Here is a 27679-nt window from a genome sequence, read left to right on the forward strand (position 1 = left end):
GTCTGCAAAAATGCCACCAAGCTTAGGGTACAGCAACATGCCGACTGACACTCATAATGAACGATGATAAAACTCCTCAAAAGTAAAGAAAAGGTTGTGCGTCCACATCACCTTCTCTTGACTATGAAAAAAATAATCAGTCATTGCTTGTGACAGTGCCGTCTGTTAATAATCACATCAGTAGTTCAGGACGTTATCTGTTATTTCATTTCATTTAATGACACTATCACGGCATATTGTGAATGAGACAGACAGGTCGTGCACCTGCTGACATGGCGTCAGGGAGAGGACCACTGGGCATACCAACGAGCTGCAGAGAAACTTCTTGTTCTCAAACCGATTTTCCTCAGGAAAGGACATGACGGAGCCACTGGACAGCCCACCTCCACTGCCCAGACGCTGAATGGCAATACCCAAATGTGACTTGGCAGTTCTAATCAAATGATTTAGCACATTAAATCAACCTTTCCCCTTTTAATCAGATTATGTGTGTGCACTGTGCAGCATCGCCACAGCATACAGTATACCTTAACCTATTAATATGACCAACCTTGTGTCAGTGATTTCCCTTGCGATGGAAACAGTATCATGTTAATTATCACAACCATCTGGTCCGAGCAGTGAAAAAAACCGTTCTCTTCCTCTCGCAGATTTGTACCTGTCAATCAAAGCTGGCTTCAAACAAGCCACTGGGGCTCAGGAACGGCAGAGAAGAACCATGCTCCAGTCTCAGAGGATTTAGGAGTGGCGTTAAATTAATCTTCAGCTGGCAATTTGGCTCTCCTCTCCCACTATGTTGTTGCTCTTAATTTTGGTTCTGGGTCCCTAATATGGCCAGTAAATTATATTTATGTATGTTTAGCTCAGTGATTTTAGAGAGTGTGGGACTGCTTCATTTTTAAACATCTAATAATGTTGAATTTTATTTTACTGGGGCTTTTTTTACTTATATGACAGAAACACACACACTCACACAGACAGAAATATGCAATGTTTATTTCATTCTGATAAGTGTAAGTACAAGTTTCTCTTTGTTTTGAGTAGGTCATCATGCTCTCATTTCTTAAAAGGGTGTGTGTGCTCAGTGTGACAGGGCTGAGATAATGAAATGATTCACTGTTTACGACTATCGCTATCTCATGACATCACCATGTTTGGATCATGACCATGTGTGAGGAAGACAGGAAAATAATAATAGAAAGAAAAACAAAACTTCAGCCACCAGAGGATGGGAGGAAGCGCGGGAAGACACAAAGTGAGGAGGCTCGCAAGACAGATGCTCTCCTCAAGGTGAACCGCCACTGACCCGTCTGCCACATAAATTATTCTGTAGTTTCAGACTCCATTCCAAAGTTGTGGAATTGGGTTACAAGATAATTTCACAGGCCACTTGCTTGTCTTCCTTGGCAGTCCAACTGGCTAATTGAGAGCAGTGATTTCCAGTTTGGGCAACTATTCAGAACATGGCAGTCAAAATCTGAATGATTTGAAGGCTCTCTCTCTCCCTCTGTCTCTCTCTCTCTCTCTCTCAGTCCTCCCCTCCTCTCTCTTTTTTTAATATTCAGAATATTTTTTCCTGTCCATAGGCAAACTAATTGTAGCCAAGAGAAGCCGCTCACAGTCTGATTGACAGTTTATTAAATATTGATAAATAAACAGAGCGGAAAAAAGAGCAGTTTCTCTTACTGGAGATACAGTGTGTGCCAATTTGAATATATTTTACAATAAAGGGTTGAACACGTTTTCAAGTAGGCTCAGAGAATTTACACCAGGCTCTTATATACTGTGTAATAACTTGGAGTAGATTGTGTGTATGTTTCAAATAAAAAAAATATATAATTGTTTCTGCTTTTTAGTCAAAAGGTCAAGTGATTTACAGTTATGGCATCTCAATTCATACCACATGTCAGGGTGCATCCTGGGAGAATGAGTACCCAACAAGCAGCTGGGCTACTATATTTGACCAATATTGGATTATTATAATTTTCTTTTTTTCTGTGACATGTATGGGATCACAGGAAATATTAAATTACCCAGGGTTCTCTTCTAATCACCTGCATTAAACATTAAAATGTCACGTAATCATTTTAAAGCATCATCTGGTGGCAGCAGGGTCTCTCAGAAAAAATGAATCAAAAATGCAGTTTCTGTCAAATAAAAGAGACACATGACAATTGATCATTTTGATTCTCTGCTTCCTGGTGATCAGTGTCTCCATCTCTGTTCATATTTACCCAAAAAGCAGCAGAGCAAACACGTGGGTGCTAATTAAGGGCGACGCTAATTAATAAGAAGTGGACGACAAAGTAATTGTGGATCAAGTGAAGTTCACGAAGCCGGGGCTACGGTACCCGGGGAGGAACAAACCTTATCTTCAAACAAAAGCGCGAAACGCTTTCACCTCCCCAGTCAGTCCGTGCGGATCCGTGCGTCGAAGTGCAGCCTCATCACGCGGGGACACGGTGCACCGAGAAAGAAAGAGCGAGGGAGAGAGACAGACAGAGAGAGAGAGAGGCACAGAGAGAGAGGGTGTGTATGTGTGTGTGAGTGGGAGAGAGAGAGAGAGAGACAGAGAGAGAGAGAGAAAGAGAGAGAGAGCCGGAGCCAGAGAGACGAGAAAGATAAAGGAAAGACAGACGGAACGATAGACTTGTGCGTAAAAAGTACTGGTGCCCCCTTCTTCTTCCTCTTCTTCTCCTTCTTCCTCTTCTTCTTCTTCCTCCTCTTCTTTTTCTTTCTCAATTTCCATCAGAGACAAAAAACAAAGCCAAAAACCGGCTGCTTGGATGAACCAAAACCTATCGATCTGTCAGTGCTACACCTGGATTCAGTGAGCAGCCGCACAGCAGGCATGTCCCGAAGGAAGCAGAGCAACCCCAGGCAGATCAAACGTAAGTTACTTTTTCTTTTAACGCTCGCTCCCTCGATACGCAGCGTTTCCAAGCTCATTGGAGTTTGCGCAATATTGTAATGATAGTGACCACACTGGTGGAGCCGATTGAGCCGCGCTCAACTATCGCCACTCATGTGTTGCCTGTCACGGTCCATACGCTCCAGTCTCCCTCCGCAGATCTCCCCTCTCCTCCGTGAGTGTGTGTGTGTGTGTGTGTGTGTGTTTTGAAGAGGTGATGTATGTAGTCCAAATCCCACGGTGCTGAAAAGTTTCACCTCTGCTGCCAAGTTGTAACTAAAAATATTACAAAGTTATTTGCTTATTTGGTCGGAGTCACCCTATTGTTGTTTTCATGCAAAACTGTGCGTCAGTGCATAACAGTGGAGGATTCTTTAAAGCCATTCATCAGCAGCGATTCTAAATTATAGGCCAGTGAAATAAAGAGTGAAGCTGCAGGAACAGGCCGGTGTGTTTCTGGATTCTATTGATTTATATTAAATGTTTTTATTTGTGGGATTCAGACACACGTGTTCTCTCTCCCCCCTCTCCCTCTCTCTCTCTCACACACACACACACTCCAACTCCTTCACACTCGTCAGTTTTTTTCCACACACACACACTCACACCCTGAATGGCAGGTGTGTGTACATACTCCTAACTTTACATTATAGCCTACAAAAAGCAGATGCTACATATTGATTTATATTTGTGCCTCATGCCACTGCAGGAAAAAAAAAGCAGATGTGTGTTAATATTAATTTTGATTTTAAATCTTATTGAACTGCTCTGTGGGAGGAGTTCATTTTTCCTCTCAGCAACACAGCTGCTTCTCAAAATATAGATGGAAATTTAGATTGCTCTCCACAGAAGAATATTTGTTTTTAATGCAGAGACGTTATTTAAAGAAGTATAACCTCATGGCCTGCATTCATTCACAAGTATGTCATATTCACATTGATACATTTTAGACAAAATTATTTTTTAATCCAATGTTTTGCACAACTTTTAATAATGTGAATCATTTTAGAGAGCCTTTAGCACAATAAATACGTGGGGATTTGCACATACACACCGACACCCACACACATTCATATTTCACATTTCAGATTCCATGCAGAGTGTGTGTGTTCAGTTTGTCTACAGTGTGCTGCTGCTGATGGGAGGCTGAATACAGACTTTGGTCAGTTTGGGTGGAAATATTAAAAATCACACTACGTGCAGCAGTTTATAGGATGTGAGTGTCAAAATGTTGATATGTGCTTCAAGTCTTTTATTGACAATACAGTACCAGGGCAACATGGTGTGTGTGTGTGTGTGTGTGTGCGTGCGTGTGTGTTTGTGTGTGTGTGTGAATTTTTGAGACCATGTGTTTTTCTTTACTCTTGTTGAGGGTTAAGAACAGAGGATGTCGCACCTTGTTGAGCCCTATGAGACCAATTTCGATTGGTGAATATGGGCTATACAAATACAATTTGATTGATTGATGTGTTGGTAAACAGGCGCTTGTCTGAGACAGATTGAGCGACTTTGTGTCACCCTGTTCAATTTCAAACACTGTAACTGTTCACCTTTTGATTATTCATGGATCGTTGTTTTTTCATGCGTTTTTAAGGGCATCTTATTTTTGATCAGGATTCTGCTTATTTTTTTAGAATATAAAATTATGATTCATTAGTATTTTCAAACCTTTACATTTTATTTCTGTGAAAATTCCTGAAAATAATTTGTGATAGTTATCCTGAAAACAACCCGTTTTAAATTTCTCAATTAGAACACGAGTTTGTGAGTTGTTTGAAATGAATGATGATGATGTATTTTCTAATTATTTATTTTACTGGCACAGTATAGTCACCTTAAAGATCTTATTACTTCAACCATCTTTGAGTTTATATTTGTGTTGTTGTTGACATCCACCGAAAAACTTGCAACCAAAAAGAGGCACGTAACCGCGTGACGTGACAGGCCCACTCATCTTTTTGAACCAATCCCATTGTAGCAACCAAATTTTGTTGTTATATATATATGTAGCAAAGGAAGTCCAACGTTTGTGTTACACTTTCGTCACCGTGACCCGGCCTTGTGCGAATTAGTATGTCATGTGTAAGATCTTGTTAATATGGAGCCGGTTTGCAGCCGCACTGTATAATCAAGCTCTAGTTAGAAACAGAAAGGTCACAGGGAGCCTAGATCCTCTCTCCTACTCTCTTACTCTGGGAAAAAAGGCAGAGGAGGCAGTGCACAGAAAGTCAGCACAGACAGTCATTCTAAAGGACAAAAAGGTTGTTGGGCGCAGCCCCCTCCACTGCCCCCACCCGCTCCCCTGCATACATTGGACCGTTATCTAAAATTGTGATTTATGCAGTATTTTAATATTTTGCTTATTCTTTCCCCTTGGGTGCTCTCTGAGTGGTGATAAAAAGGCAATGCTGAAAGAGCACCATTAATTTGCTCCGATGACTGGGGAGATAAGGCCAGATAATGGGAAAGATAAGCAGGGAAGATATACCATCAGAAACCCGATTATTACCATTAAAATTCCAGCCCAGCAATCTGCAGCTGGCTGATAATTCCTTCTCCGTTTCCACCACTTTGGATGATAAGGCAAAAAATAGTCACTCAGTGCTCCTTGATTAGGCTGCCTGGATATCCCGATAATACAGTGATAAATTATGTATTTTCCCCCCTTGTTTTTTTTTCTCTGAAACGTTACATCTGATTTTTTTTATATATAAAAAATATATTCCCTGCCCCCCTTTCTCTATCCCCCTCCCCGGGTTGCTTTTCTAAGAAAGCGAAAAACCCCTATACACTTTTATTGTAATAAGAGTTTGATAGATAGAGGAGATAGCGGTGGAGGTGTTTTGTGTGGGAGCACATATCAATGTTATCAGCTCATCTCCCAGGGCCAGCTGCTAGCTGCTGTTGTTTTTAGCCTTATCACCCCGTGCCAATATGCCAATAAATTGCCCAGATTGTTAGCTGTTCAGAGACGGGTCAGTAGAATTTGACAGGAATGATGAAAATATCGCTGATGCTCTGCGGATTGCGATTAGCTGCTGTAATATGATGTGTGAATTCCACCAAGCGCTCCCTCTATCCTCTCCTCTCCCTCCCTCCCTCGTCTCCTCTGCAACCCCCCCCCCCCCCAACCCCCCTCCACCTCACCCCGACTGCTGGTGGTGTCCATACCTCTATTCGTACTGAGAGGAGAACATTTTGATGCTTAATAGGAAGGAAAGATATGAACAGGCTGAATTGAAACCAGCCCCCTCAGAGTAATTTTTCTGTAAAATTGCCCCCCAAAGTTTCCCGGCGTAAAGAGGAATCTGGATGATGTAGGGAGCGTGCCTCTGCCAGTGTTTATGGGAGCATACCGAAGCGGCCCTCTGAGGCCATGCGCGGACATCTAATGTCAAATGTGCTTATTAAACTGACTTAGTGCTCTCCCCGTTACTGTTGTCTTCACCATATGGACCGTCGTAGAATTCATGGTGCTTCCTCTGACTCTTTTACTCGACACCGTCCAACCACAGTCAAGCACCATGCTGTTGTGATTATGCTGCTCTTTTACTGTAAGTTTGTGCAGCAGACAAGCGGCAAGTGCACAACTCCCCAGAGCTTACCACTATGTCAGACTGTCAAAATGCCTAATCTACTCATGTGATAGTGATCTCACATCTGTAAAGCTGCTCCAGTGCACTGTACAATAATGCCTTTTTTTCTTATTTGTCTATCTGTTATGTTTACCCATAATACCTTGTGGGGCAAGTGACGTGGTAAACGTTGCCGTTTCTCATCTCATATCTCATTTTCTTAGATGCATTGTGTTACTGATGCATGTCATATTATGGCCTTTGAGGAGCGTGATCCTGGAGAAAAACATTCTTTATGCAACCGTCTGATTGTAATTGTTTACTGCTACAGAATGCACCGACCTTTAAGGTAACTCAAATCAAATGTATTTTGCATACAACCCTTGGATTATTATAATAAGGTGCCTGCTCTTCTGAACTCGTCAGTTTGCAACTGAACTGCAGCCAAACACGATTCTTTGGTGGAGCTGAAAGTCTGCTTTTTATCCAAGCCACCATTTTTTCCATCTCCGCTCTGCAGTTAATCTTTCCAGCTCCTTAGCATAAGGCCACTTTATGTAACGTCAGAACACTGTTTATCATATCAGGTGACATTTCTATCTTTGAGGGGCATTTATCAGAGGCAGATTACAGTCGTAAGGGATAAGGGGAGTGTTTACTGAATTGACTGCCAAAATCCTCTATCTGAATTTGTGTGTATGTTTGTTTGCGTGTACGTTGGTGGGTCTACAGTACGTGTGATGAGCATGTGGTTATGTGTTTTTAGCAGAGGGATCAGAGCTGTTAGCTTGTATTCTATGCATTTTTTTCTTGCTCTGGGAACAGACTCCTCACCCATATTTCCTACGACGTAGCTCAGCTCTGCTTTTCTACATGGAAGGCGTTCTGATGCTGGGGAAGTCGTATTCACTGGATTTCACCCTTGGCCCGCACACGCTGGCAACTTCAGCAGTCAGATGTTTTGGGGGTGTAAAATCAAAAAAAATTTTGCATGCCAGCTTCTCTGTATATTTAAGGGTCTCTCTTTTCATTGGGTGACAATCACGGCGTGTCTCTAGTGTGTCTCTTGTTGATTTCTGTCAGAAGAAGAATGGTTGTTGAATGCCAACTTTCCCTCAAACATCTGTTCCCTGCCAATAACAGCTTGCGCGGTTGCCTCGTCTTAGCTGAAGGATCCCCAATTGCCTCCTCACTTTTGACACAAAACAACAATGCAGATGAATGTCATCTCCTTGTAATGTTTTTTTCTGTTGTGTCTAAAGTAAAAATGTTCTTTGTATAAAGCTTTGTACTCACAACGCTGCTATTACTGCTTATGTCACAAGCTTAACTGCTATAGGGAGAGGAATGTATAGCAGCTGCTGTTTCCTTTGTTGAAAATTGCGCTGTGTGATGTGTTGGATGAGCTGGGGTTGGCAGCCGATGGACTGACGGTGCCTAATCCTGCCCTCTCTGTCACTGAAGCTCACAGTGCCTGGACAGCAGTGTGAAATGTGGGCAGGGTGGCTGCAAAGGTGGAGGTCACTTCCTCACGCAGTTTCCTCTTTATCTTCCTCTTTCCTGAATTCCACTGCTATTATTCCAACAGCCGCTGGCTCGAGCTGTCACCATTGTGTTTTTTTTTTTATACAGGCGGCGTAACTCTGAACAAAATCTTAATTTCAGAATTGTGCGGATCAAATACAAATTTTTACAAAGTTGCTAACTGTGTTTAAATGCATTTGCTGATGTCATTTTACATCTCTGTCTGTGGCCGTATTCCTCTCTGTTTATTTAGATTTTATATCAATGATGCCCACTGAGCCCCAGGTAACAATTGACTTTCAGTCTGCTTTAAGTTAATAGCCTTGTCTCTTGCTTGTAGAGATCAATATTGGTATTAATTAATCACCATTATCAAGAGCAGGATCTAGTTCCATTTGTTGTTACATCAGCAAAATATCGATAGAGAAAGTGGACTCCCCGATCGTCATGGCAACTTCATCTCTTAGGTCAAAGAGAGTTTATCTTATCTTGCTGCTGAGAGTGGCAAACTGCTTAGGAATCTAGTTTAGACTCAAAGATCATCGATTTAAGCCTTTTTTCACCCCCACCTTGTTGTTTCAGGAGAGAGGGGGTGAAGAAAAAACAGAGAAAGACAGCATTCTAATCACAACAGAGATGTAAGATTTAAATATTGATGTCCAAAGGCCATTACAGCAAAGAAGGCCTCTGGTCTCGCTTTTGTTCAAGTACGTCCTTTTAAGACCCAGACAAAGCTTTGATTATCAGAGGTGTCACCGTGGAGTATGTCTGTATAGCTGACAGTGTGGGACTGCAGGGGAGATCAGTTTCCTGCAGCCACTGTCATAGAATATTAACAGAGCACACTCTACATCCTGGTCGTTCTACAGGCCTCAGCCCACACTCAAACTTACTGTTTATGGAGCTCTCGGTGTTGGGATTTACAAAGGCCTGCAGGGCTGAACAGAATATTCAGTTGCAAAAATTTTGATGATGAATTTTCCTCACGATTAATGCTTTTTTTTTTTTCTTACTGAAAATCCCATGCAGCTTCTTCTATGATATTTCACTGAATATATTTTGGTTCTGTGAAAACCAGGCAAATGTAGAAGAAACAAATTTTAGATCCTACCATACTATTCAGATCCTAAAAGCAGTGAAGCCATAATGATAAATTATTCAATTTCAAGTTTAAGTCCTGAGTTCAAAATGTTACTAGTGAAGTAAGTAGGTCTTATTTTAATGTAATTTAGTTTGTTTACCCTTGAAATTGTACAAGACTGTTCTGTATATAAAATCCTTGTATCAAAATTAAGTGGCATTAAATTTGAACACTGAAATAAATTATAAGTATCTCAAAATTCTACTGAGGCTACAGTAAATAGAGTGCTTGAGTAAATGTATGCAGTTAGTCGTAATTTCCTCTACTGCGCATAACAAAATGGATCATAGTTGTGGTGGTATTTTTCTGAGCTTCCTGAAATGTGCCTGGAATTCAGGGCTATTTTTCCAGACAGGCACATTCTCTTTTACCTGCAATTCTTTGCTTTTGTGCAGTTTGCAATGAAACACCAGCGTGATTAGGAGTTTGACTCATGAGCACTCATTCTGTATGTGCATTGTGCACATACAGCCTGCTCTCGTGGGAAGTTGGGTCTGGTGCGAGCTATTTGGGTAGCGGCATGCCTGGGTGCTTGGATGTACCTCATCATGCAGCAGAATGCTCCTCAGGGTTGGAGCAGAGAGCAGGGGCACTGCCTGCGTTTTTTTTTCTTCCTCTTTTTGCCTCCGGGACACAATTGCCTCATTTAACATTCTCTATTTGGCCCCTGCCAAGAGGGGAAATAGCCAGGGTGAGTAAGAGAGGCCGCCACACATCATGAATTCTTCTTTCATTTAACTTGCACAGTCCCTTTTCACCTTGGTGATGCTCATGGATCAGGAATGAAGATATTGCTCAATTAAGGGGATTTCTGAGGTTGCTCCTGAGGTATTGCAGTTATTTTTGTGCCACACAGAGGTTTTGATGTATCATGGATATGGATATTGGGTTCATCACATTTGTATGATGATTTGACATTTCCATAGCGCAGAAGAGAAACAGTTGCCTGCAACAGGAACTTGCCATATTGAAGAAATAAAGACCAGGGGTGGAAATCTGTCAGTCGTCCATTGTAGGGACATGAATAACTTTTATGTGTGTATTAAGATTCTTTTTGTTTATTTCAATTTAATTAGCCACAGTTAATCAAAACATTTTCATGGAATATGTCACAATTGATATTAGGCTTTTGACTGAATCTTGGATGAGAGGAAGGAAAGGGACTCCTTGGAAATATGACTCACATTTTGCAGCAGGCATCGTCATGTTGTCAGCAAAATACAGGAAAATTACTGGCCGAGGCTGAAGTTTGACTTCACCCATATAGTGCGACAATTGTGTCAGTAATTCCCCCCAAAATTTGAAAGGGTAATTAAAAATAAATAAATAAATAAAGATGCTCATAAAATGAAACAAAGTGGTGCGCACCATTTCCAGAGAAGGAAAGAAGCTGGCACACCAGAAAGTGATGCCCTAATAGCTGTTCAGACTAAAGCTGTGGCTTGGCAGGAATTACTGAGGCTGTGTTCGGGGGTGGGGGGGTTGCAGTGTGATGCAGAACTCTGCATTGGGATGAAAAGCACCAGGCTCTATAGTTAAAGGATAGGTGGCAACAGGGGATTAAGTAACAAGCCTTTCAGTTCAATTTGTACATCAGCATTTTCCACCAGACGAAAGGCACAGAACACATAGCATCTTAGGGTTCAGTGGAAAATCACTAATGACAAAGCTTTGTAAATAGATAAACAATTTATGTCAAATATGCTGAAAATATAAAACAAACTTCAAAACATGTTAATACTTTAAAGAGGCTGTGTTTTGATTTGCACCATTGCAAAGCTGGTAAAGCTGTTGACAGCACAGCTTACACACCATGTGATCAGAGGCCATATCTGCCTGCATGTGATTAGCAGGGAGCACTGCTACAGAAATAGCCGCGATGGAGCCATATTCCAATTGGAACGGGTTGAAGATGATCGATTATATTCAAGTAAATTATGCAAATCAGATTAGACGGAGTGTGTGCAATATCGGGCCGTGACGTCAGGGGGTGACGTGTTGTGAAGTGCACGTCTCCTGCTTCTTATTATCTGAAGGCAGGCTTTGTGAAGTGACAGCATAAACATCCAGAGAGAAATGCAGCCGCTATTATTTCAGAATCAGCCAATTTTCTCTCTCTGTGTATTTCAGAGAATGCTTATCTAGTAATTACTAAAAACTGTTGACATTGAGCAAGTGCTGTAGCCAACTAAAATGCCTTTTTTGTCTTATGATATCAGATTGGATTTTATCTTATGTTCACGCAATCACGCATTCCTGAAAACCGAAGATAACTGCCTCAAACCCCTTATTTCCAGCGTGGGTGTGGAATTAAGAGGCTCATTTGGCAAAACTACAATCATTACATCCTGCATTCAGTTCTATGGAGAAATACTGATAGCAAATATCTATTTTTTTCCTCCTGGTTGACTCCAGGAAGTGTCTGTGAATCCCTGAGAAATACATTTGACCATAATCAAGTTTTCTAAGCTTCAGAAACAGGATAACAACTGGGTCAGATGATAAGCTCGAGCAAAACAGGGAAAAAAAAGCCTCTTCTGATAGACGAGGAGAAAAATCTGATTGATTGATGTCTGCTGGCTTTGCCACCATCACAAGCCAGTTGACAGTTAGTTTGGGATCAGATGATTTCACTCTTAAGATTGGGGTCGAGGGGAAGCTAGGCAAATATGAAGGACACAAAGGTCAATGGCTTCTCTCCTCCTCTCTGTATCTATCTCTCCCTCGCAATAGCTTGCTTTGACAAACTGTAATATGTTGCTAAGCTTTGTGGCAGCAGGACACATGGTCATAGTTTGTTCAGTAATATCCTATTGCAGTAATCTCACAAGGAATGATTGAAAGTGCTGGAGGAATCTGGTACGAGCAGGGAACCGTTGACATCATCAACTGCTGTGGACTGGCAGATGTCTCCTGACTTGTTTGAACTGAATTTTCCCATGGGATTGAATAAGTTAAACAACAGCTTTGACTCGCAGTGAATCTGTTATTGTAAGCAGGATCTGATAAGACGGCACCATATTTTGAGTTTGTGTAGCAAAGAGGCCAAAAATGGAATCTCCAGCGAGTGTCTCTCTGTGGTTTCGGAAAAAGACGAACATGGAACTGTGACAAAGGATGATTGGATGCATATTGTAAATAAACACCCAAGTCTTTCGCGAGTTGCCTCTTGCTCTCAGTCTCTCCATAAAGATGTGCCATGCAACATTTTATCTCTTCTCGCTGCCGATCGTGCATCACCGAGATGAAGTGACAAGGGTTGTTCTGGGTTTGACCCTGTGTGGCAAAAAACAGCAACACTTGGATGAGGTTTAACCAAAACAGACTCCTTAAAGATTTTTTACTGTCAGAACCGGCTGTAATATTGCCAGTGATGCCATTTTGTTCCTTTGACTATTGTCGTGGAGCTGAAATTTAATAAGATCGGCCTTGGGTGCCCATAGTGATGATATTAAAGGCCGTGGTTCCTCTCAGAGTCCATCTGTAACAGACATAACAGACATGTCCATTAGCTTTGTGAGGGGCTGCTTTCAAGATCAAGGTCTCACTTGTAATGAAGTGGCTATGCTAATGGCAGTCAAATTCTACTATTGTGAATCACTTGTTTTAATCAAGTTTTCATTGAAAGAAATTTAGCCTCCTTTCAGAGCCACGAACCAAACAATAAAAAAAGGATAATCCGAAGACAATTCCCATCCAAATGAAACCGGACATCATTTAGGGGAAGAGACAACAACTCTTTGTTTGTTTGAAGTGGTTGATATGACAACCTTCTTGTCAAAGACTCAGGGCGAATAAAAGGGATTTGTAATTACCATAATTATCTCTTATATGTTTTCACCTAATGATGTCCATTAAATGCCTGAGGCTTCATTTAGAGTCTGCCTCGCTGTAGGTTGGCATAGACTCATAATACAGCATGTTACATTACGCAGAGCACAAGTAATGAACTTCTTTCATCAAAGATGTTTATCGTGCTGTGCTTCTAGGGGAAAAGCCAATATACTCCAGCTTTTTGTTACTGTTGGATTATAACAATTCTCATAGTCCCCACTTATCTTTCAAATTTTCTCCACATGTGATATCAACTCAATTGGCTTCATGTCTAAACAGGATGGCTCTCTAATCTAGACCGCTGTTCGTTTCATGTAAAACATCCCATTTTGTGGCTTAGGCTGGTGGCTGTCTTATCATTATATAATTCACTGCCCTTTCCCGTGATTTTCTTTGTGGCAATTTATTTAAATTCCCCCATGTTTATATATTTCCTGTCTCCTTTCATTCAAAATGATTGCCTTTCATGAGTTCAAAGACTCATCTCCAAGACTTTTGGTAACTTTATAGATATGAATTCACAGTTGGGAGAAGGGGGAAAAAAAGCTATTTTGTTGTAGAGCAGGAGAAGAGGGAGTGTTAGTGCATGTCCATCTGTGTCTCGAGGCCGAATCCAGAGGTTGAACTAACTCAGATGGAGAGTGCAGATACAGCACTCTAACAGTCCACACCTCAGCAGGTTCAGCGTTTGAGAGATCATGCCTGAATACATGTGTGCTGCTGCTGCGCTAAGGCCCTCAGTCCTGTATGTGGCTCCGCTCCTGTGGTTGCTTTGGTCTTTGTCCGCCACCTATCAGCATATCAGCAGTGTCTCTGAAGCCCAGTTGTATAATGCACCATTTATGGCTTTGTGGAGGGAGATGGTGGTCGGGCGGCGGAATAGCTCCAGGCCTTCCCCTCAGTGAGTGGATTAACGGCGGCCTGCTTTAGCGCACTCTACCGCGGTGTGAAATCGGCCCCGCTTCGGCGGCGGCAATGAGTCTCTCTCTCTCTCTCTCTCTCTTTCTCTCTTTTTTCTCTCTCTCTGTTTCCTCACCTCCATGCAAAGCCTCTCCCAGCCATCTGTGAAATGTGGAAACTCTGTGTCTAAGTTGAGTTCAGATCCCATCCCCTCCGTCAAGCTGAGGCCAGGAAGCGAATGGGCAGGCAGTCGGCGGAGAGGGTTTAGAAGGGGAGGAGAGAGCGAGGAGGAGGAGGAGGAGGAGGAGGGTGGTGGTGGTGGCGGCGGTGGTGTTGGTGGTGGGGGGATCAGCTCACTGATGTCGTGCCGCGTGTGCAGGAACCCTGCCTGTTCTCCGCAGGCGAGTTGGAGGAGGGTCCAGGCCTGGGTGCCGGCCGAGAGATCTCCGGTTCCTGCTTGCAGGTCCAAATCCCCCCTCTGTGTGTGTCTGTGTGGAGGCGAGGCGGTGGCACAGCTCCCCTGAGCCCCTGCCCAGTCCTTTGAAGATAAGATGGTGATACAGAGTCCCTTTCGGTACGTCGCTAACCGATGGTCTTTGTGTGACACACATGCCTCTCTCTCTGTTGGAGCCTGCAGCTAAAACACCTATGGTCTTCACTGAAACCAATCGGCTGTATGGCCACAGGTCAAATTAGATTATGAATGGGTGACAAAATCCTAGATCATATGTTTAGGACGTTAAGTTTTTTTTTTTCACCATTTCATGCTGATAACGCTGAGTTCTGCTGTGGTTGATATTGTATGTCTATTTGATTTCCCTCCACTGAGAAGAATCACTTTCATAAATTCTCCTCATACACTCGCCGCTGACTTCATTTTTTTCACTTTTCCATGGCAACGAGTTGTCATCTTAACTCTTGCTGATTTCCCTGCTATCTGCACTGCATTGCTCTTGATCATGACAGTTTTTTAAACATGTTTCTCCTCTGCATTTAGAACCTGATTTTGTGGCTCTCACAGGCCAATTCTCCCACTTCTGGCTCTCCACAGCAGCTTTTCACGAGAGCGACCATCATAATCAGGCTTTTGAATTATGAACTCAATATTCTGTTTTTTTTTCTACTTTCTATCCTGTGGCTTTGGGGTTCAGATCTGTGCATAATGTCTTGTGATTGCATGGCATTATGGTGGTTTGGAAAGCCGAGTCGAGGTCCAGCCACGCATCATCTTTCCGTAGACAATGTGAATCTGTGTCTCTCTGAGCTCATCAGGGATGGGGCGTTGATTACTTTTTGATACCCCTCCAACATGGATGAGGTCCTGCATACATCAGCTAATTAGAATGTACTTACAGCGTGTGTGTTTGTGTGTGACAGACCCCACACTTCTCATCAGATCCTCAGCCCAAGTGCTCTAACCACACTCACTAAAGGCTTTATCAAATTCCCGACAACGAAAGAAAAGCTATACAGTGCAGGGCTGGGGGCTTGGGTGAATGGGTGGGGGCTGTGTGAGTGTGTGTGAGTGTGTGTGTGTTTGTGGGATTTGATGTCAGGGAAAAATAAAACAGAAAACGAATAGAGAATACATAACGACAGGAGTTATTTCAGTATTTGGGTGAACATTTAACCTTGAAACCCACTTCATAAACAACTCATACAGGGGAAATCTAATGGCAGCTGTCAAGTTTTAACTATAAAGAGATGTCTTTGTTTGAGAAGACACCACCCAGCTACTGTTCCAGACCACATTCAGCGAGGATCCACTCAGTGGCAGCAGCAGAGGAGTTCACTTTCACCCCACTATAGTTAATGAGGGTTGCGTTGGTAGAAGCCGAATGGATGGAGCAGCAGTGGGGAGGGAAGTTGCAGCAGCTAATTAGGCAGCACAAATGAGTAAGTGATATCATCCCATGCACCTTGATGATATTACGGTTGTGGAGCATCAGAGAGGGACCAGGGGAAAGTTTTGCTGTTGCCTCATTGACTTTTTGGATTGCGAGGGCATTTCAGCAAGGCCACATTAGTCAGACACACACAGCAGTTTCCCTGTCTCTTCCTCACACACACACAGAAACTCCAGCTAGGCTCACCAAACCTAGCCCATGCTATGATCTGTGGAAGGTGCTGGGGCGTCTTTATATATTTCACAAAGGCATCCTATTACACCCCCATTGCTTGTGGGGAACAGTACACAGTGGTCTAGTCCCCAAGCAGCAGAGAATAAAGTGCAGGACATGGCACTGGAACAGAAATCTAACTGCTGTTTCCTCAGGTAATCTTGACTTGGATCTTAATTCCAATAAAGTGTTTTTTTTTTTTCCACAGCATAAGCCAGATCCAAGCAAGAACACTCCACTCTGTATTTCTGCGGTCATACTTTATTGAATATCATTTCAGATAAGAGGTGTAATCCTTTGGGGCGAAGTGATGTATATTGACCAGCTCAATGGTAGCGATACTGTGCATGTCTCTGATCTGAGAGTGGTAAATAACGATTTGTGTCATCTGCTCAATCAAATGGCAAGGAATATTGAAAAATGTCCTTATTGTTGTCAGTCTCCAACTTTGTCACCGTCTGAATATTTAAAATGTCACCGTGAGTGAGTGAGTGCAGGGGCTGATGAATTCTAAATACATGAAGGACTTGCCAGTCAGTAAGTTCATCAATCATTCAGTCAGATCACCTATAATACAAACTTGTGAGCAGCTTTCAGACTCACACTGTGGGTGTAACTCTCTTATCTTTGGCAGCAAGTTTCATGTTTATGTCTTCATTCATGTAGAAAGAATCTTGTCAAATTATGATTTAAAATAGCAACATAATATTAAGAATTACACTCAATTACAGCTTGCTTTCAACATTTCCTTAAATGATCTTGGGAATGAATATAAATAGCATGCTACTTTGCTTGTTTTGGTTAGGGTTAGAACTAAAGTCACAGTATGAAATGGCTGCTGAAAACAAACACAATTCATAAAGATGACACTTGAAATTAGTAAAGGACATTGGCTTGTTAATCATATGTCATTTGATGATACCAGGCCAAATATTCTTAGTTAAAAATAAAAATGTAGTCTGCTTAAGTACAGTACAGTAAGTGAGTGTACTCATACCTGCCCGAATAAAACAATATGACCATAGTATCTTAAATTTTGTGTATGAAATAGTAAAGAATGGAAATAGTCATGTAATAATAATAATCATAATAATAACAATAATTATAACAGGTTAAGTAAAGGTCAAATGCACCATTAGGATAATTTTTTCTTAGACACTGATATGTGCTAAACTCGCAATAATCTTTTTTTGTCAGTAATTATTTTATTTTAGATTCGATTTAAATTGTTTATTAATGAGCAAAAAGTAATTGTTGAAGTGTTTATAAAATGTGTCTGAAGATGTATGAAATCCACTACATCTACAGTCACAAGTGATTGTTAGTTTTGGCTTCCAAACACTCCAGTAGAAACCCTACTGTCGGCCCCCTGCTCTCTAAAGAGAGTGTTGTGGAGTTGAGGCAGTCAACCAGGTCACCCAGGTCAATACGACACTGTTACAGTCTCACCTCTCTGAGTGAATGGGTTTCTTCCATCAGTAGAGAGCAGCCCTCTCTGCTCCCACATGGTTCATTTCATCAGGGTTTCTTTTATCTTGACTGGCCAGGCCCATGACCCCGAGCACTGATAGTCCAATAAGCCTGCGAGAGAGCATCACCGGGTCACTGCTGAGACTGAAACCGAACTTAACTGGGTTAAGTTTTCTCTCCCATTAAGTTTGTGCGCTTGAGTTTGCACGTGTGTGTGTGTGTGTGTGTTCATTGATTCACTGACCCGCACATGTGTCCGCTCAACTCTTTGAGCAAAAGTTCAGTCTGGAAACTTCAAACAGGGTTTACCGGACTGGCACATGAATGGTGACAGATTTAGCATGAAATACGTATCATGAATTAAATGCAAATTCATCTTTGAGGCCCTTTCAAAAGAAATACAGAATTTCCTAAAGCTGCTGTAGAGCTAACACATCTAACTATAAAACACAAGAAAGAAAAGACTGGCCGTTACTGTTCAATTTCATGAGCCTGCGGAGGGTTGCCATGTTTACTTTCCTTTGCATATAAGAAGGGAAATGCCCTGGGTTCCCTGTAAAGACAGACATAAAAGGAATCACCAAGAGTTCTTTAGGCCCTTTCTCTTGTGTTGTGTGTAATGCAGCTTCTATACTGCCTAGGTAGTCTCTGCCACCTTACTGATGTTTGAAGTCAGCAGAAGTCGCCGATATTAGCTTTTCAACAAATCTCGCCCACTGTGTCTCACCGTGGCGTTTGAAAGTGTGACCAGTGTACAGTCTCTATCAGTTCACTCCTGGAATGGAATGGCTCAAATTGGGCATTTGGTTTGTCTGTGGATTAACAATGAAGTCCTTGCATGTGAGGGTCGTCGCCATCGTGGGGTGAACGTGACCAACAGCTCAAGGAGCATGACGAGGAGGAGGAGGAGGAGGAGGGGGGCGAGGGTGAGGGGGAAGTTGGACGAAGAGAGATGGAGGGGTGCACAAAGCCAGATTGGGCCATTAGGGAGAGGCAGATAGCCTGAGCTCAGACCTGCTGGGGTGTGATCTCACCAAAGCATCAAGAGTGGGCCAATCTCAGTCAACCTCCGCCCAAGTCTAAAAGAGTGACAGAGGGTGAAGGAGAGGGAGACCATCAGAAAGAGAGGGGGAGAGAAAGAAGAGGGGGAAAGGTGTAATCAGTGCCAGACACTTTCTGGCAAGATAATTCACCAACTTCCCTCAGTATTTACCCCTTATTGTCATTTCTTTTTCTAAAAGGGTCAGGTTAGTGTTCTATAATGTACAGTTACACTGTGAATAATATATCAATTATTCTTTATATAGGAAACTTTTTTAGTGTTTACCAAAATAAGTCAAAAGTTCTAAATGCATGATTTAAAAGGACTTTGCATTTGAAAACGTAAACAGTGTTTTAATTCACTAAAATGGAGATATTTGCAAACGCCTTCCAAAGTGCAGATTTTCTAAAAGTCCGGATCGCGCGTATTCACATGTCCATGTAAAATGGAAATAACAACAATGTACCAGCTTCCCTGGTTAGGATTGCTAGGTCTAATTACAGCTTTGCAACAAAATGTATCATCACAGCATCTACTTCACCCAATATTACTCTCTCTCATATTTGACAGATTGCTGATTTACTTTATCGCCACCTACTGGCACGGCATGCTTGAGTGAGCATTTGGCAGTTGTTTTTGTATTCTCATCTGGACGAAGATATTTTTTTTAATGAAGGTCTTGTGGACAGATTTTTTTTTTGAACAGAGGGGAAAATATCCAGTCGTGTAAACATGGTGTAAGAATCTGACCAGAGATTCAGTGCCAACTTTTGAGGACAAACTTTGAAGCTCAGCTCAAATATTTCAGTTTACCCTTCCAATCCTCCCATCTCGTACTCCTTCTCTGTAGCACCGTCTTTGCCGAGTGACATAGTCGATTGCTGCCATTAACCCACTGAATTAAGAGATGCAACTTAACCCTTCCCCAAAACCATGTACTGTGTGTTTTCCTTCTCAAGTGAGCACATCTTTGTGGATTTGGAACATGGAATGCTAATTCTCATGGCATTATTATGAAAGCTGCTCCTTTTCTCTCGTGGAAGTGCGTGTGGGCGGGTTAGAGGGGAGGCTGGGAGGCTGCTGAGACCCTGGCGTTATCAGCACCAGATGCAGGTTGACTTCAGACTTTCAATGGAAGGTAAAGAGAGAGAAGCGGGAAATTAATGAGAGCCATAAAAGCCAGCAGGATAAATAATTAGCCAACTGGTCCTCAGATCCGTTCCTTCATTTGCAGCTACAAATACATTCTGCTCGGAAAGTTTGTTTGTCAAATCCGCAAGCTGACGCTGTTGGCTCTTTTTTGTTGTTTTGATTGCATACATGTGTGTGTGGTTTTTGGAGTAATTTTCTGGTGTTTTTTTCTGTCCTGTCCCCTCGTTATTTGTTATGTTTAACCGAGTAGTTTCTCTGTCCTGCCACCAATAATTGGCCGGAGCAGTGCTTCCTCCGAATGTGAGCGGCACAAGCAGAGAGAATTCAGCGATTATAACATTCTTCATAAATCATCTGGATGAGAGAGTGTCATATTTGTGTCAACCTCTTTGTTTAGAATAATCACAAGGACATAATGTTGCATGTTTACCTGTGGCTGGTGTTCCCTGGGTGACCAGTGTGGGCTGTAAAACATTTTGCATTGTGCAGATACAGAATCAGACCTTTCTCTAGCTACATTCACGCCTGTGCACAACTGATGTCATTCCACTGAACCGATTGCCGTCGTCAGGATCACAGCTAATTTTTTTTGCTGCATTAGAGGACACTTTGTGCCAGTGCACTGTGTGTTGATCTGGAGTGTTTACATGCAGTTCACTCCCTGAGGATTTTGTATTATTGTTGTCACACTATATGGAGCACAGCCACTCGCATTGTTCTAATACACCACCGGTAGATTTGAAAAGAGCTGAGCAATCACTGAAAGACTTACATTATCCTCCAGTCTTTGATCGCTATTCATGTGTCTGCGCTAAGTAATCTTCCCCTCTAATCTCATTCACAGATATAAATAAACAAGTAATGCTCTAAATGAGAGTGAGAGAGCACATGAGTGAACATCCAGGGGATTATGGTAATTTGTGGATAAATGGAGGTGTTCAAAAATTTGACTTTTTATTAAGGAAGTTACTTCTTTCTGTTTTCTGACTCCATGAACCCTTAGAGATTAATCAGTATTTGTCTCAAATATCCTACCTGATGAAGTGAGGATCCGTTCATGGTTTTTGTTTTGTTTTCCTTCTTTTTATTTTTACATTTCCAGACAACAAATATTAGTTATTGCCTGAAGAAATTGATGAACCATCAAAGTCAGAAGGTTTATATTAGTATTTTCTCAATTTGTATTAATAAGTAAACTTATAAATAAAGCCTAATACCATTCAAATCAACATGCCTATATTGCTGATTGATTTTTAGGACATTGGTCTTTTTTTTCCGAATCTCTTCCAACTTGACATTTGAAAAGTCAGAAATCAATTATGTCTCCTTCGCAAATGAAAGGCTGAAAAAACTAGTATATGACTTTAAAGTCAGCCTAGCTCGCCTTTGACATGGCACATTACAAAGGGAAAGGAAAATCACACTGCATACCTGATCCATAAAAAAAGCCTTTGAAATGAATTGCTGGGTGGGATCCAGTCTGGCACAAGTCATGGCATTGATGGCACAGCCCCTGGGCACAGGGATACTTGGCCTGGACAAGATGGTTGCTGGGCCCGTATCAGTGGGCACTGGCCCATCCTCTGGGAGCTCCTAAGCCATGCCGTCTGAAGAAGAACTGATGGGGTTGGCAGCACATATGGGCATGCCACGGGTTTTATTTCAGTCAAAAACACCCCCGATGTTATCGCCTTCAGTCACCAGCACAGCAGCATCACCAAGGCTGACCATGATGATTGGACTTCACAGCAAAAAAAACCCTGAAAATTAACTTCAAAACTAAAACTTTCCTTTGTTCCCTGCGCACAGTTCTTTTTATGGCGTATATATGCGTCCCAGGTGTTTAAATCTAATTGAACACCACCATTTCTATCTGCCATATTGTGTTCAGGTGACAATTTGTTCCAGCTAATTGCAAATTTGCCCTGCACCAAAACGTCAGCCTATCACAAATGACATTGATATGTTGAGCATGGGTTCTGCTATAGCCTCCACTGTTATTCAAGACCAAAACAGGAAGTTGACAGCTGCAACAGCTTTCAGAAAGAGTTAGTTGATAACCATCCACGGGGTAATGAAACTTCCACCTTTGATGAGAAGTTGAAAAGAGAGTGGTTCACTGTTGGCTTGGCAGAACATTAGACATGGCTGCAGGCAGGCAGGGGCAGGCGAGGGATCGAGCTGCTTAAATAGGGCTCATCCAGAGGTGACGAGAGCACTGCATGCGCTGAACTGGAGGTGTGAGCCGGGGCTGCCAGTACATATCTTTTGTCTTTCATTATCTTTATTTCCTTATTATTTTAAATGGCCGGTGTGTGTGAGTATGTGTGTGTGTGTTTTCTTCACTAGAAGCTTTTTTGATATCCATTTAGATTGGAGCTTCATTAAAAAACCTCAGACAATGGAGTGACTTCTAATTAAGAAGCGCCGCATCTGGCCCCTGGCACCCTATCCCGTTGTTCCATCTATTTTGCTGGGGAGAATTCATTTGTTTCTTAATTAAGAAAAACACCAATAGCGTGAAAAATCTGCTTATGGTACCTGAATCCTAATTAGTTAAATAGTGAGGGGAAGGGGAAAACACATTCCAGTAGCCCTAGAAATGAACCCAGAGCTGATAAAAATGAACTAACTAGCCTTGCATAAATCGAAGCTGGGGAGAAAGTGTACCATCATTATGGCTAAGACAATATGCAAACTATCTTCAAAGAAATCAAATTGCCGGAATGTTTTCATTTGCATGTATTAACCATTAACATAATGAGGAGAAGTGACATTGGACCCGGATTGTGTGTCTGTTCGGATTGATAACTCTGCTGCATCTGCAAATAGTCTTCTCTGCAAAATTATGCTAGCAGTCAAATCAGTGTTGAACTGTGGAGGGAGAGTGAGAGTGATGGAGCGAGTGAGAGAAAGAGGGGAGAGTGGAGGCTTTTGCTTTTTTCTGTTTTATCAGGGAGCTCTGTGCAAACCTGCTGCAGTGTTGAATCGGAGCCATCATCCTCTGACAGCTATCCTTAAACAGGAAGGGGCCGCGAGTCATTGTCTCTAAGGCTCTGTGGAAAGCTTCTCTGTGTGTGTGTGTGTGTGTGTTTGTGTGTGTGTGTGTGTGTGTGTGTGTGTGTTTAGGGTACAGGGACGAAGGGGGATGTGCCCATGTGGCTGCTAGCTGGAGATGGACCTCGAGTGGGCACACTTCACACTCCTCCCCCCCTCGTACATATCGGACACATGCATGCACACGCCTGCACACAGACTCATGCATACATATGTCTACCCCCTCCTCCAACACACACACTCACAGACACACGCACGCACAACTGAGTGCTTCCAGGATACCAAAGGCTCACTTATCTGTTCTGTAAAGACTCACCATGGCCCACATTGGCGAGTTGGCGGGCAACCAGCCAAATCCACTGTGTGTTCTCCTACTGCAGGCGTCATGCAAAACACTGAACTGTCTTCAATATTCAAAATAATTTTTCCAGCATGCTATTTCCCAGGATCAGGCTCTTAGGTCAAATTATTCAATTAAGTGTCTGTTTATTACTGATACCAAAGCTGGGTGGCGGCTCTACTTATCACCTTTTTTGCAGATTGGTGTTCTCGCAGAATACCACCATAAAGATTGCCTTGGCTGTAATTAAAATGGCACAGAGACAAATTTGGTGCAGGGCTAAGACACGGGGAAATGAAGGAGGTAGGGGGAAATTGCAGGGGCTATGTTCTGTCATCCAATGAAAAAGTTGAGGCTGTAAAGCAGCAGAATTATTGTCAGAGCACTGCTGTATGCCACAAAGGAGCAGGTATCAGAGCGGGAAAAAATGCTACCTTGTGGTGGCGTTGTTGTCGCTGCGCTGCATGTATTTGCAGAAAACCGTCGGCAAATGGGGCTGTTCTTTGTGGCTCTGACTGAGGCAAGTAAACAGGAGTCAGGGATGGTGGCAGAGCGGATGCTGTTTAGACGTCCTAAACGCCAGCCGGGCTTGCATCCATCCACAGGCCTGTGTGTTTGATGAGCTATTGGCAGGCTATGGGGACACGTGTTCCCGTGCCTCGTGGCAAACATACCTTTCACCGCCTTTGACTCCACAAGCCTGTGTGTCTTCTCAGGGAAAAAATATGAAAGAAATCAAAGCGCCAATAAGCTGAGGGTGTTAAGCCAGAGAGGGAAAAAAAGGGAAAAGAAAGACCTGAGCGACTTTGGATTTTGACAGAATCTTCATGCGCTCTCTGACAAAAATTTGCATTGTTATCACAGATAACTGGTGATGTTTTTACTTGGTTGTACATTTTTGTGAAATATGTAAAATGTAAACCGAGCCTCTAACGATTCCCCTAATGACGCCGATCTTGCTTTTCTCCCCCGAATCGCGTCTTAGCGGGCTTCTCAGTGCGGGATGTCTGATATCTGAATATTAAAAGGAGTTTCAAGCTCATCTGCAAATGTGATTTGCACATATCACACTTTTGCAGTCGTCAAGCTGCTTCATCGCCAAGCTTCTGAGCAAAGACGGCTGGGGAGGGGAAGGGGGGAAAAAAGGAAAAGAAAGATGCACATATGGGTTGCTATTGATATATTCCATTTCTGACCTAATTTAAATCCCTGCCAACAAGCTCATATGCATACTGTACATTTGCTAAATTACAGAGTGTAAACCTTGCCTTCTCACAGAGACAGGTGTAAACATCAATGTTTGTCATAATGCACCACCAGTAAATATGATAATCGCATCATGCTGCAATAGAGCACAAAATAATTTGGACATCATTTTGATGCCTGAGGGGCCCAGGGGAATGCCCTCCAGAACGAAGGTGGCCGATTGACATGCTATACACGCCAAGATATAATTATGGCTGCCTGTCTTTGTTCCTCCCAAGCTTCCTCTCAGAGCACTAGTAATTTGCTTGTGATATTTTGGTATTCTTTACGATTGAGCTATTCTCTGTGGACCTGAGCATTACGTGGGTGTAAATGAAGATGCAAGGAAGCCGCTCAACTGCCACAGTTAATGCTGATGGGAAGAAGTTACTTTACAAACCTGATTCGAAATTTCATTTGAGATTCTGACACATAGCCACTCCCATTCCTTTTTCGACTTTGGGCGCCTGCTCCGAGTGTCATCGCTGGCTATCTGTGTGGGACTTTGCTGATAATAAGGGGCAATGCCAGAATATCTTTAGGGTATGCAGCGTGTCGAGCTGCGGTTTGTTGTCATGATAATCCCCTCATTTGTAATGTCGGGATCAGCAGGTTACGGCTCTCCACTTGCCTGCCATGTCAAGACTTGGGACTGGCGAGGTGGATTGTCATTTCTGAAGCAATATTTTGACAGCGCCTTCACTTTACTCGTATGCTGCAGCTCAAAGGTCAGAGCTGTGCCACTTCCATTTACTGTGTGTGAACACTCAATCCCTGAGGAGTAGAGCTCTCTACACCCCCCCCCCATATGCCTCCACCCCTCTCTCTGTCTCCCTCACAAACACACATACATACACAGTCTTTCTTTCTGCCTCTCACCATTTAACTTACTTGTTTTAGGAGATATATGTCAAGGCGCGTCCCACACACAGCCTTAGAATGGGTCTAAAGCCTCCAAATTGAAGTAAAATTACAACTTATAAACCTTTATAATGGGGTGGATGGAAAGAAGCAGCTCTTTTCAGTTTAGTTCACCCCCCCCCCATCATTCCAATTAGTGTATCACTAAGACCGGCACCTTTCCCTCAGTCACTGCTGTCCTCGCCTACCTCATATCACACACTACTGGGTATTTTTCAAAAACATACTCCGGTATGATTGTTGCAACGGCACAATGTCTCAATGGTGTAGCTGTCATCCATTTTCCTGTGTGCTCAGTGCCACTCCTCAGACACCGAGGCAGGTTATGTCAACCAAATAAGGCACTTGTCAGTAATACAAAAAGACATTGTTGCTGGTCCATTGTTACCTGCTCTGCCAGCTATCATATAGAAAGTGATGGAGCGACGGTGTTTTTGGAGCGCGGTGCAGCTCCAGAGCCCCAGGGGTATTATGGGTGTAAATCTCCCTCACACAGTTCTGCTCCAGGCCAGGGAGAGCATCATCATTAGCCGGAGCAGATGGAGGGGCTTCAGCAATGTTTTCCTCTCTCTTCTGTCAGACTATACTGCTGGAATCTGGTTTGATACAACGCGGGTGGATGGGAGCAACAGCCCGAGCCCAGACAATGAGTGATGAAATCCACATGAAATCAGATGAAAGCTGCAGAGCCCACACACACACACACACACACACAGACTGATTCATCATTTATTAGTGAAGTGGTGAGAGTGGTTGTTGGTTAAGTGTTGTGCGTGTTCACACTGTAGGTTTGTGCTCTTTTGTTTCAGTGGAAAGGAGGCAGCAGGCAAACGGGTGTCACTATAATTGTCTTTAAAGTCTTAACAGTCTTTAAAGGCTGAATTTGATTTGTTTTTCAGTCAACAGAAAACAAATGTGACTTTATGAATAGTCAATTTATGGTTTTAGGTCATTTTTCATGCAGAAAAGGTTAAATGTTGTACTTCACAGTCAATTGTCAGTTGGTTTGGGAGAATAAGATGTGTCATCATGGGCTCTGAAAACTCATGATGGACCTATTTCACTATCTTCTGATGATTTAAGGGTTTATTAAGAAAATAATATGCACATTACTCAAAGATGAAAATGTACCTAATCATTAGCTGCAGGCTAATATATATGATGTTACTGATATAGTTAAAACATTGAATTCAATATCATTAAATATAAACCAGTGTGTCCAGCTTTTAATGTTCCCTCACATTTGTTTAAATTTCAATATAGTCTATGAAGACGCATAATCAAATTCTTCAGTTGTCAAGTTTGCATACATTCATTTTTACATTCATATAACTGAGGACGCATCACATACTCTGGATGTTGTGAAAATGTGGCATTAGGCATCACAGGTGAATGAACACGAGTGGATTTAGATTTTATTTACTTAGCTTGGAAATTAAGTGGTAGCAGTGGAAACATCATTGTGAGGAAAAGTAGCAGTGCAGCACCGAGGTCAAGCTCATCTAATGGTGGAGGCTATGAAAACGTAGCCAAGTTAACTTTCATTTCCAGCAGATGCTGTGGAGGCAGCACAAACTGGCCAAGTTTAACAAGCTGAGTTTGTAATGTTACCAGAGTGAGTGATGGATGAACACATATTCTTTCAGCTTTCCTAGTTACTGATAACTGGGAAGGAAAAGTCATGTCATCCATTCTGCTGCTCAAAGGTTACCAGCAGACGCTCTTAAGAAGGAATTCTTTGCGCGTTACTAAAAACATGAGCTGACGTTGTGAAGTCAACGTGACAAATATGACCATTCCATTTGTTCCATTATTTTGCATCTTTTGCGTGACAGAAACTTGGGTTCCAGTGTTTAAAAAACATTTCCATGATTTTAAACAGGATTATATGAAGTGCAATTATTCTCTTTCCTCACTTCGAGGGAAAAAAACAGGGTAGCCTCGTTCCTGTGCTTTCCAGCAGCTCTACACCTGTAATTCAAGAGAAGATTTCTATAAAAGGTTTTCCAAGTTTTTAGGCTGAATTAGAGCAAATGGCCAATATCTGATATTTCATTAAAAAGCCAATATCAGTCTGATACAAAAGTTAAAGCCCAACTACTGCAACTAATCAGTGCAATCATTTATCAATGAGGAGTATTTATCTCCGGCAGCCACGAGTTCCCCATTGATGCAGCAGTATTTCACAGTGTGCTAGAAGCCCGCTATCCAGGGAGCACGGAGTGTGTGTGTGTGTGTGTGTGTGCTGTCTGTAGCACTGGCAGAATCCTAATCTTCCAGCAAGAAGCTTCACTTGGCCAGATCAAGAATTAGGAGCGAGGCTGAGGGGGGAGGAGGAGGAAGGCGGGAGGGAAAAAAAAGCCCATCTCAGTCTGTGTTTTAAAGGACAGTGCTTTGAATGTCATTTGACAATTTCCTTTTAATTAGAACTAATTTACAGAAAGATG

The 27679-nt window shown here is 42.4% G+C and overlaps 1 protein-coding gene across 2 annotated transcripts in view; it reads left to right on the forward strand.

Moving 5' to 3' along the window:
• Positions 1 to 2289: 2289 nt before the first annotated feature.
• zfpm2a (zinc finger protein, FOG family member 2a) overlaps positions 2290 to 27679 on the forward strand; it is a 116286-nt gene continuing 90896 nt past the window's right edge. The window contains exon 1 of one of the 2 annotated variants that reach the window (XM_069537482.1): positions 2290 to 2891. In XM_069537482.1, coding sequence (XP_069393583.1) covers positions 2852 to 2891 — 40 coding nt within the window. In that variant the 5' untranslated portion in view covers positions 2290 to 2851. The remainder of the gene's footprint in view (positions 2892 to 27679) is intronic. The other variant, XM_020091096.2, reaches the window with a different exon arrangement.

Source organism: Paralichthys olivaceus, chromosome 13, assembly GCF_024713975.1.
Source record: "Paralichthys olivaceus isolate ysfri-2021 chromosome 13, ASM2471397v2, whole genome shotgun sequence".
In the NCBI taxonomy this organism is placed as follows: Eukaryota; Metazoa; Chordata; class Actinopteri; order Pleuronectiformes; family Paralichthyidae; genus Paralichthys; species Paralichthys olivaceus.